At 53.0% G+C, this 12,169-nt stretch overlaps 1 protein-coding gene across 1 annotated transcript in view; it reads right to left on the bottom strand.

Annotated features, from left to right (window-relative positions):
• Positions 1–267: 267 nt before the first annotated feature.
• Positions 268–12,169, bottom strand: part of RIBC2 (RIB43A domain with coiled-coils 2) — a 16,928-nt gene continuing 5,026 nt past the window's right edge. Inside the window, exons 4-7 of the mRNA XM_032416674.1 lie at positions 9,837–9,955; positions 7,121–7,348; positions 2,450–2,616; positions 268–405 (exon numbers count right to left, since the gene is read on the bottom strand). Of these exons, the coding sequence (XP_032272565.1) occupies positions 327–405; positions 2,450–2,616; positions 7,121–7,348; positions 9,837–9,955 (593 nt within the window). The 3' untranslated portion in view covers positions 268–326. The remainder of the gene's footprint in view (positions 406–2,449; positions 2,617–7,120; positions 7,349–9,836; positions 9,956–12,169) is intronic.

Genomic DNA, 12,169 nt, shown 5'->3' with positions numbered 1-12,169 from the left:
CTTCACAGCAGGCTCACCGGGGGCTCAGTGAGACGCGGGCCCCCTCAAATGCCACTCTCTCTGGGGTAGTCCTCCGCAGGGCCGCGTCTGCTCCATCCCTGCACCCACGGTCCCCATGGCCAACCCCGGGGACACTCTCCGAGCGGAGCTGGACAGAGACTAATGCTCCTCATGCACGTGCAAGGGAGAGAGAGGTTCCACGCGTGTTAGTCCACGGGAGAAAAGTGAGATGGGGACCTCTGAGACACGGAGTGGATTTCTTTTTTTAATACATGTGACTCTTCACAGCTACTGCCTTTTAGGCATAAACGGTTTCTCTTTCATTATTACCGACTTTGTGTATTAAATTGTGTGAAATAATCTTCAGTGGGTTGATTTGTACAGACTTCCTCCATATATTTTTTCCTGATAGTAAAATAAGGAGAAAAAAACAATCAGCAAAGGCCTGGTTTCCTAAATATTCTACTTTTTAAATCTATATCTATCTACATATATATACATACATGTGTACATATATACGCTATACACACATATACACACATATACACATCTGTACACTGTACACGCACATACATGAATACACTGTACGCACACATACATGAATACACTGTACACGCACATACATGAATACACTGTATGCACACATACATGAATACACCACACACATACATGAATACACTACACACATACATGAATACACTGTATGCACACATACATGAATACACTATACACACACATACATGAATACACTACACACACACATACATGAATACACTATACACACATACATGAATACACTATACACACACATACATGAATACACTACACACATACATGAATACACTACACACATACATGAATACACTGTATGCACACATACATGAATACACTGTACACACATACATGAATACACTGTATGCACACATACATGAATACACTACACACATACATGAATACACTGTACACGCACATACATGAATACACTACACGCACATACATGAATACACTGTACGCACACATACATGAATACACTACACGCACATACATGAATACACTGTACGCACACATACATGAATACACTACACACATACATGAATACACTGTACACATACATGAATACACACACATACATGAATACACTACACACACATACATGAATACACTGTACGCGCACATACATGAATACACTACACACACATACATGAATACACTGTACGCACACATACATGAATACACTACACACATACATGAATACACTGTACGCGCACATGAATGCACTGTACACGCACATACATGAATACACTGTACATGCACATACATGAATACACTACACACATACATGAACACACCACACACATACATGAATACACTGTACGTGCACATACATGAATACACCGTACACACACATGCATGAACACACCACACACACACATACATGAATACACCACACACATACATGAATACACTGTACGCACACATACATGAATACACTGTATGCACATATACATGAATACACCACACACATACATGAATACACTATACGCACACATACATGAATACATCACACACACATACATGTGTGTATGCAGTACACACACATGTATGTACCACATATATAGCGTGGCTGTAAAGACATTTGTTCATCCCATCTGACTCCCCTCAGATCGTCTCTACTGCTTCTTTGGGGCCCCCAACAGAAGTGACCGGCCAACAGTGGACCCACTGGGAAACAGACACCTGATTGCAGAACATACCGGTGGGTCTCTGCCAAGTTCAAGCCAAGAGCTTGATGAACAGACAGGTAAATAAGTAAATAATGTGTTTTTTAATAAGTTCACCAACGGATCTGCATTTGACGTCTTCTGTAGGCGGAACTGCGAACAGCTCTTGGGGTCTGTCAGTATGGCGAAGAGATTCCAGCTGGCCCTGGGCAGCCCGGGAGACCCCTCGCTGCACTGGGTAGCTGCCACCATCCTCCCACCATGTCTGAGCCACGCAGCCTCCTGGGAAAAGCCCTCCGACTCCCCCAGGTTCACCCAGTGCCGTCCCCTGGGGCTCCCGTGCCCTCTGTGTACTCCATCACCAGCCCCCACGTCTGAGCCACTGGGGGTCACTAGTGTCCCCACGAGCACCTCCCAGAGTGGGTCATCTGGCCAGTGCCGGGACCAGTGGTTTCCAAGCCCTTAATTTCTGGCCTGTGGCTCTCAGCCCTTCTCCCCTTCCTGTTTGAATTCTATACCGGGGGGCTGTGCCGCCCAAGCCACGGCTGCTAGGGGGCCCCCAGGGAGATCCACGGCCCGGGCCCTGGGCCTCTGGGTGGGAAGGACTCAGGGAGGGTGGGCCCACACGGCCTGCTCTGACCGTCCCCACGACTCAGCCGGATCCCCACTCCCACGTGCTGCCTGCTCCCCCACCCCAAGCCCTCCTCCCCGCGCCCCCAGGCCCTCACTGCGCACGCTGCTCCTTGGCCAGGCCGAGGTTGCTGCAGGCCAGAGCCCGGCGCAGGTCTCGCTGCTGCCGCTGCTGCCACCGCTCCCTGAGCAGAGCGGCGCGCGCCGTCTGTACCCTCCGACGGTCCCAGTCCGCGTCTCGCTGCCGCTCTTCCTCCTGAAGCCTCTGGAGGGAGGAGAGGTGACTCACCACCACCCGGCCCCAGACCCAGAAGAGATCCAGGGGATCATCAGGAGAATCGGCCTCTCATCTTACAGCTAGGGCAACTGAGGCTCGGGTGGGGCAGGTAGGTGAGCAACATCGTGCGGGAAATCAGAGGAGACCACCTCCACCTGCCATCATTCCGGGCGGCCCAGGTGCTTCCCACACTTGGAAGGTGTCAGCCGGCCCTCTGAGGCCTGCAGGGACAGCAGCGGCCAGCCCAGGGCTCCGAAGGCCGGGCCTCCCACCCCGGACGCCACCAGTGGGGCATGCTGCCGAACACTGGGATCACCCGGTCGCTTCTAGAACATACGGAAGCAACAGCCCCACCCGACAATGGGCTCATGATCTTGGGGGTGAATTTCTGCATCTCAGCTCATTCCCCATTGCCTTCCAGACCCCTCTATAAAAACCACTGAGCCTTCGAAGAGGCAACTGGATGAATGCAGAGGGAAGGGGCCACTCCCCAAAACCTGAGTAGTTTTATCAGCCATCCTGAGTATAAATTACTTTGTCAGCTCACCCTTCTACAGGCAAAAGGAAGCAAAAGCAGGTGGGGTCGGGTCTGAGGATGAGTACGCCTCCTTCCACTCCATGGGTTTCAGGGCAGGGTTCCCGGCCACTGATGAGCAGGGCTAGAGTGTCCAGTGGCCCCGCAGTCCTGGGTCAGCAGACCACCAGGCACAGACGGGCTGGCAGAGGCCCCGGCCCCCCACCCAGGGACTAAGCCGAGGCTAGCGCCTGGTTTTGTCACCTACAGGGTGAGTCATTTTGCCTGTCTAAACCTCAGTTTCCTTTCCTGTAAAATGAGGCTGCTCACAGCTGCCCTGAGTCATGACACAAGATGCTTTCATGAAGAATAGAGAATGCCATGGGGACATACTTGCCCCGGACTCAGAGACAGGCAACCTAACTATTCTTTGCATGATCTCCGTTTTTCAAACCGTCTCCCTACGTGAAAGAGGCGGCAGGAGGGAAGGGCACCAGGGGGCATACAAGGGTGCGGGGCAGGGGAGTATTTATGAGTGGTGAGACATATTGTAGGTGTTTTTCCCCTTTGTGTTTTTCTGTCTTCATTTTCTACAAAGATGCTGCTGCTTTCTGGACAGATGGTCAACCTTCCCTGCCAGATAGTTGAGCTGAATCGCAGGAGAGAAGGACAGAGCAGGGCCTTGCAAGGGGGACCAACATTCCCTGCACCTGATGCCAACTTCGGAGCTCTTCCCACATTGGGCTACTTCCCTGCCTCAGCCTTGGCTGCCCCCCACTCCCACTCCCACACACTTGACCTTCTGGGCCTGGAGGAGACCAGGCAGGGGAGATGTCCCACCTGCTCCTCATTCCCTGAGCCAGGCTGCTGCCCCTCCCCCTGTACTCGCCTGACCGAGGCACCTGCCATCCCACCCAAGGTGGTCATCTGCTGACCCTGGGGCAGCCCCGCCCACCCTGCAGGCCTGAGAACTTTCCTTTCCCTGGCTTCTCAGCCAGTCCCTCTCCTCTCCAAAGACCTAGAGCCAACCCGTCAGCTGTCACCCACTGGGCACAGCCTACCAGTGACCCTCGAACTCCAACAGGCATCAGAACCCCTGGGGGGGGCTTTCCTAGCCACAGACTCTGGGCCCCACTCCAGGGTTTCTGGTTCAGGAGGCTGGGGCGGGGCCTGAGAATCTGCATTTCTCCCAAGGTCCTAGGCAATGCTGATGCTGCTGGTCCAGAGACCCCACTTTGAGGACTTCTGCCCCCACCTTGTCATTACCAAGAATGCCAGCCTCCCTAGGGTCACCATCTTCAAGGATCCTAATCTCCACCATTCTGATCTGCCTCTTCCACCCACTCTCCAGTCCCCTGATTTCAACAGTTATTCCATCCCTCACCCCATGCCAGGCCCTCCTACCCACTGACCGCACACTTCCTAGTCCCGGCACTCTTTGCGTCTTCATGTCCCTCCTTGCTCAGCCCAACGTCCATGGCTGACACCCCCTGGCAGACACCCTTGGTGCCCTTGAAACTCTCACTTGGTCAGACTTGCGAGCAGGCCCTGAGCATGGACCCCTTACAGCTGAGCGTGGCCAGGGCACCTGACCACGCTCACTGGGGATACTTCAAGTTCATGACCTTCAGCCTCCAGGGGGCCCCCGGCTCTGCCTGGCCATCCTGCCCTCTTCCCCTAGGCCGTTCCTTTCCGGCTCTCCTAGATGACCATTAGCACCCCATTCTCCATCCCCAAACCCCCAACTGGACCCCCTCCCCCTCAGCTGCTGGCCTCCCTTCCTGTTTCCCCAGGAAATAGGGGCTCCACATGCTGCCCCGCCAACACGCCCCACGCCCACGGCCAAGGATGATCAGCCTGGGCTCCCCAAGCCTCAGCTAGTGCTGCCAGGGCCTTGTGCGTCTGCCACCCGGGCCACGGGCTCCAGCAAGTCCCTGCTGGTGTCAATGTCCCCCTCTCTACTGTGTTGTCTTCATGGAATGACAAGTATGCTGTTACTTCTATAATCAGAAAGCCAAAACCTCTCTCTTGACCCCGTGTCCCCACCAGCTACCACCCCCTTTCCCTGCACCCTTTAGAGCAAAACACTTTGGAAGGGTTGTCTGCACCTGTGGTCTCCACTTCCTTCCTGCCTGTGGCCTTCTGTCTCCCCCGCCCCTCCTCCAAGGATGTTCCAGAGGGAGGCGCCAGGGACTGCCACCTGGATCCAGCGTTCAGCCAGCAGCCCAGTGGCACTGTCGGACCCAGGGGCTCCCCTGCTGGGCCCCTCCTCCCTCCCTGGCTTCCCTTCTCCAGCCCCTTCACTCTCCCTAAACGATGGTGGGGGTGTGGGCTGTCCCGTGACTCAGTCCTCAGACCCCTTCTGTCTTCACTCACCTCAGCCAGGTTCACTGCCTTAAACACTGTCTGTGTGGCCATCTCTCTCTGCCTCTGTCTCCAGCCCGGACCTCGTTCTGAACTCCAGCTGCTGGCTTTACTGGGACGTCATGGCAGAAAATATTACTTGTCTTCCGGTAGCCATTTTTTTTCTTCCTTAATAAAACAACTGCCAGCACCTTACGGCCTGGAATAAACACTACATTTCCCGATCTTCTTTACAATTTGGGGCAACCCTGTGACTAAGTGTTATCCAAGGGAATTTAAGTGGAAGTGTCCCATGAAACTTTTGAGAAGTGTCCTTAGAGTGTTCTTCCTCATTCCTTCTTCCTGTTAGATGGTATATGTGCTGCCGAAGCGAGCACTCTTCCTGCTAGGTGGAATATGCATGTGATGGCTGGAGCTCAAGCAGCCAGTTTACACTAGGAAGTGGGAGCCAGGTGCCAAGGATGGCAAAACATTAGTCAATGACCATGGAGTTGCCATACCAGCCCTGGACTATCTTCCTAAGGATTTGGTCTCCATGCAAGAGAGGGGGGGGTTTTATTTAATTTATTCTATTTATTCTATATTCTAATTTAATTCTATTTTATTTAAGATGCTGTTAGTCAGGGTTTTCTGCCATGATCAGGCACAGAATCCTAACAGATATAGATGTCTAATAGGCACTGCACACATAACATATCCAAAGTTGCACTTGTGACTTCTACTCCACCTACTAACCTGCTCCTCCCATCATCATCCTATCTCAGTAAATGCCAACTCCATCCTTCTCACGGCTCAGGCCAGAAGGCGTGGAGTAATCCTTACCTCCTCTGGGTCTCATATGCCACACCCAACCCTTCAACCAATCCTGTCTTCTCTACTTTCAGAATAGATCCAGAATCTGACCATTTCTCAGCACCCTCGTTGCCAGTGCCCTGGACCCAGCCAGCACCATCCCTCACCTTGACCACTGCAACAGCCTCCCCAGTGATCCCTCTCCCCCACACCCCAATGCAGTCCTTCCTCAACACAGCTGCGAGAGGGATCCTGCGAAATGTAAGTCAGAGCATGTCACTCCTCTGCTCAAAACCCTCCAGAGCTTCCCATCAGTCACAGAAAAAGCCAAGTCTTCCCCGTGGACTGCCAGGACCTTGACCTTCCACCACCCAGACCTCCTCCTGTCCTTGTCCTCACTCCACCTCCAGCCACCTGGCTCCTCACTCTTCCCTGAACAGGTTGAGCTGGTCCTGCCTCAAGGCCTTTGCCCTTGAATCTCACCCTGCCTGGTGGTCGTTCCCCAGATATTTGCGTGGCTCACTCCCTCCCCTTCTTCAAGTCTTTGTTCCAATATCACTTCCTAGTCTCCTGGTGACCCCCCTCAAGCCCCAAATCCTCCATCCCCTTGGCCCAGCCTTACGTCCACCCAAGCACATCACCCATGTGTGGGGTTATTTGACTCTTGTCTCCCCGTGCCCCCGACCCAGAACAGAAACTCCTTGAGGGCTTCTTCTAGGGACGAGTACGGCAGCAGCTATAACCCGATGCTGGAGGAAGGCAGCAGGAGGGTGGCCCAGGGCTACGTGTGCGGGCTCTGTGAGGAGGGGAGGGGGCGGGTACCAGCTTCTCCTGGACTTGCTGCCTCTGAACCAGGCGGATCTGCTCCAGCTGCTCCTGGGTCATGCCCTTCCAGCGGTCGGGGACCACGCGGTGGGGCCCAAAGGAGCTGGCTGCCTGGTGTGGGTTCTCCGAGAGCAGGTCCCCACGCAGCAGGTTGGAGATCTCAGCCAGGTTGTCTTCTTGTTCCTGTTTTTTCTCTCGAATTTTCCTTTCCAGTGACTCGGTGGCCTGCACGTGGGAAGACATTAAGGAAGATGCCCTGAGTGACCCCATGGGGATTGAGGCACAGGTGGGCACATCTCGCTGGGAGCCCTTGACTTGGAAGAGTTTGCTAACGTGCACATGGGACAGGTGGGGTGGGGGCAGAAGACTCGTCAGGCATGGATGTGGGGAGGCCCTTGGACCCAGGCTGCCTTGATGACGATGGGCATGTGGGCTGGGCTGAGGGAATCCCCACCTGCTGGCTGTGTGTGTAAGAACTGCAGGTGTTTGCACTAATTTGCCAAAGCCGGGAGCCATCTCCCCAGGTTAGGCCACCATCTCCCATTGGTTTGGCCTCACTCACCTCAGGGCAAGGCTCTGTGCCCCTCCCAATGGCCCTGGTCACCCCGGGATTGCTATAGGCCACAAAGAACCCCCAACAGAGTGATTCACAACAGTGGTGACTTCTTTTTTTTTTTTTAAGATTTATTTATTTATTTTAGAGAGAGCATGCGTGCACAAGCAGGAGGCAGAGGGAGAGAGAGAATTTCATGCAGACTCCCCACTGAGTATGGAGCCCAATGTGGGGCTTGATCCCAGGACCCTGAGATCATGACCCGAGCCGAAATCAAGAGTTGGACACTCAACCGACTGAGCTGCTCAGGCGCGCCAAGACTGAGATTTGGGAAGTGTTTCCCACCCACACCAGCATGAGTTAGCCTACTCCTGACTGGCATAGGTGGGTGTCATCATCATCCCCACTCTGCAGATGACAAAACTGAGGCACTTGGTTGGCTTTTCCAGGGCGGCAGACAAGAGCCTGGTCTTGTGCCTGCCCAGCTGGGCCCCAGGGCCTGCCCCTAACCCTGACACCACAACACACGTCTGACAAAAGGAGCAGGCCTCACCTCCCCGAGGGAGACTCTCCAATGTGTGCCTCCTCTGCTGAGTTGGACTGACCTGCTTCGGATTTGCTCCTGAGGACAATTACCTAGACCTTTGCATTAATATTCCAGGCTAATGGACAAAGCCTGTTTCTAGTCAGGAACTGAGCTGCAGAAGCCACAGGGGGCTTTCCCCCGAACGGGGGGCATTTTCCATGGTGTCGCCTCGCGGTGTGCACGTGAGGAGTTGGGGGAGCCGAGAGTGCCAGCACGTTGTAGGTGCTCACTAAAAATGTCACTGAATGAATAAATACATCAACTAGTGCAGCAACATGGTTTCCAGAAAACAAAACAAAAACAGTCCCCAGAAAGAGGGCTAATAAATAACCTGTTGAGAGAACTGAGCGAATAAAGAATGGATGAGCAGTCACAGTACACTGAGAATCAAGAGCCCCATCCGCCAGGAATTCTCTGCAGGGCTGGGAGCAAATGACCTCTCCTCTTAGGCGTTGTCTGCAAAATGAAGGGCAAGGACCAGGTGATGTCTAGGATCTCCTGCAGGCTGCTGGTTGTGACCTGGGCTCCAGGGGCCTTGGTCTGTCCTTGGGCTCCGCCCCCCCAACCCTGGCAGTGCGCCCTCCTCAGACCTCCACAACCCCTCCCCTTCCTGCCCCACTGAAAACCAACATTCTCCCTGGTCTCTGGTCCGGCCTCTCCAGGATTTTTGGATGACATAAATGTCCCACCAGTAGGACATTTTTAAGCTTGTGTCTCCAATATCTTTAGTTCACAATGTGATACTATTAGACCATACAAATAGCATGTACTTCATAATACACACACACACACACACACACACACACACTAACGTGGGGATTTAAAATGATGAGGTTAAAAATAAATACTGGAGGCAGGATTCTCCTATTCCCTTCCCACTCTCTGGTGCATCATCTGCTCACCCTACTTCACAGACCATAGTTCTGGTCAACCAGCTCGTGGGCTAAATGAATCGGGGGTGGCCCCCATCCCATCCAGGAAGTATAATCGCTTTTGAAAAGAAAATCGGGGGGGGAGGGGCATCTAATTAACAAAAGGAATAGAGAACAGGGAATGGCCAGGTAAGGAGGAATGTTTGGAAGGAGGCCCTACAGAGTTTAGAGAGGAGGGAGGTGTCAGGAGCCGCCAGGAGTTTGTGTTAATCATCACCATAATAATTGCTCCTGTTAATGAGCACCCATGGACCTGTTCTCCGTAAGGACCAGAGCTCTGAGAGGTGATAGAGAGGAAGTGAAACCAAAACAAGTTGTCAGAGCAGTGCTAGGTGGCATCTGTTTAGGTAGACGTCATAGTCCTCGGTATTGGAGAAGACTCTGAGGTTTAGAGGGTCAACTGAGGCCCCACCCCCACACCCCAGGCTCACATGACTAGTTCTGTTGAATTTCACACCCCGATTCAGAGCTCAGGAGCAGGGACTGGGTCCATTCATCTCTGTAACTGGGCAGCCCTGGCAGGGCTCTGTCGGGGTGTGGTGTGAGCCGGTGAAGGGCTGAGCTGGGCACAGGAGGCTGGGGCACCCCCGGGGAGGTGGCCCTGTGCGTGTCCTCACCCCCGAGACGGAGGCTGGGGTGTACCTGGCTCTTGTTGAATTCTTTCACAGCTGTGCACACTGCCTTTCTGGTGGCGCTTTCCAGATTCTGTAAATGCTTGGCTCTTTCATCAAACTGCAGCCTTGTCTTCAAGTAGAGGTCCTCTGAAAAGGAAGCAAAACGCAGTCAAACCTTGCGTGCCCACCCCGAGCTCCTTCCCAGGCACGCAGAGCATCTCTTCTTACCCTGCCCTCATCCACAGAGCAGGGGATTCAGGTAAAGCTCTTGGGTGCAGGCACGGGGTGTTAGCATTACCACCGGGGATTGCTGATGTTGGCTGTGGTCTTGGGCCGGGGCACTGATCAGTCATCCTCACAATGGGCAAGGGAGCTCTGCCAGGGGGAGCCGAGGATTTTATTCCATACGTAATGGGAAGCCACTGGAGGGTTTTAAGCTGGAATGGAGGGAGTGGGGGTGACACTGTCCAGCTTGACACTGTTTAAAAAGTAGCGCTCTGACTGCTATGTTGAGAATAGACTGGAGGGGACAAGAAAGAAAATGAAGGACAATTAGAAAGCCCTCGGCATGGTCCCTCCAGGTGAACAAAAAGGCGGTGGCTTGGATCACCATGGTGACAGCAGGGATGGGAGAAATGGACAGTTCCAAATATACACAGGAGGTAGAAGGATGGGAGTTGAGGGTGGCCTGGAGACAAGAGTGGCTCAAGGAGGACTCCCAGGTTTGCGGTTTGACTAGGGATGGAGGTGTCATTCACTGAAGGGAGGAGGGTGGAGGGAGGAGCAGAGCCAGAGAGAAATTCAGGGTTACTTTCCAGAATGTTCTGAGGTACCTGGGGATATGTCCAGGGGGCAGTTCAAGGAGCAAGACCAATGCTGAGATAAAAGCTCTCAGCCAGACATGGAAACCTGGGAAGTGGGTGAGATTTTTTTAACGGCCTATGAATGCATTTTTCAACAGGTATCTATGTGCCAAGAATTAAAGATTGAGCAGTGAAAAAAACAGACAAAATCTCCTGCCTTCATTGAGCTTGGGATAGGTTACTAGGGAGAGGGATGACAAATACATAACCATACGGCATGTCAGTAATCAGTGCTATGGAGAAGTGGATAAGAGAGTGTGGGGATGGGGGAGGGTACAGGGTTGCCATTTAAAATAGTGGTCGGGGGAGACCTCTCTGATAAGATGGCATTTCAGCAAAGACCTGTAGAAGGATAAGGGGCAGGATATGCAGATATATAGGGAAATGTTTCCAGGCAGAGGAAAGAGTTAGTGCAAAGGCCCTGAGGCAGAAGTGAGTCTGACACACTTAACATTCTAAGTGAGGAAGCCAGGGTGGCAAGGGTGGGATGAATGAAAGGCAGTGTGGGAGGAGATCAGTCCAGACTGTGAAAACCTTATTGGTCCTTGAAATGAATCTGTTTTTTATTCTGAGTGAAATGAGAAGCTATTGGAAGGTTTTGAGCAAAAGATCTAGCTTAATTTTTTGCAGGTTCATTCTGGTCACTGGATTGAGAAGAGATTACAGAGGGACAAGGGCAGAAGCAGGGAGACCACTTAGAGGCTATTGCAATAATCCCACAGAGTGATGTTGATAGCTTGGTCCAGGATGGTCATGGTGGAGCTGGAGGGAGGTAGTTGCAGTTTGAGATGATTTGCCGCTGGACTGGATGTGGCATTTGAGAGAAAGGAAGGAATCAAGATGCTTGGGGTTGGGGCCTGAGCAACTCGAACAGTGGAGTTCCCATTGACAGAGGTGGAAGGTCAGCTTTGGGGGGAAGGTCAGTGAGTCTTGTATTGCCTTGGATAATTTATTAGACACCTAAGAGCAGATAGACGTCGGGAGGTGACTGGATGTATGCATCTGAATTCAGGGAAGAGTCCAGGCTGGAGATGTAAATATGGGCAATGATGGCCTATGGGTGGTATTTAAACCCATGAGACAAGCTAAGATCACCAAGAGAACAAGCGTGGTTGAGAGAGGAGAGGTGCAGAGGGCCCTGGTGAGCAACAACATCTGGAGGTTTGGAAGGAGAGGAGAAAACAGCAAAGGGCCTGGGGAGGAGCATGGGACTGAGGGTGTGTCCTGGAAGCCAGTCGAAGGGAGTATTCCCAGGAGGAGGAGGTAATCCACGATGGCACAGGCTGCAGATGAAGGAGAGGTCTGAAAACCGAGCTTGGGTGGGGCAGCGTGGAGGTCCTGGTGACGGTGGCCAGGCAGGTTCGGGGCAGGGCGAGGGCAGAAGTCTGGTGGGGGTGGGCCATCTGGGGAGACATCACTCCTGGAGAGCAGAGTGAGAAGAGAGGAGAAGAGGAGAGGAGAGGAGAGGAGAGGAGAGGAGAGGAGAGGAGAGGAGAGG

Source organism: Phoca vitulina, unplaced genomic scaffold (assembly GCF_004348235.1).
Source record: "Phoca vitulina isolate PV1807 unplaced genomic scaffold, GSC_HSeal_1.0 scaffold19, whole genome shotgun sequence".
In the NCBI taxonomy this organism is placed as follows: domain Eukaryota; kingdom Metazoa; phylum Chordata; class Mammalia; order Carnivora; family Phocidae; genus Phoca; species Phoca vitulina.
This window is presented reverse-complemented; position numbering and strand designations above follow the sequence as displayed.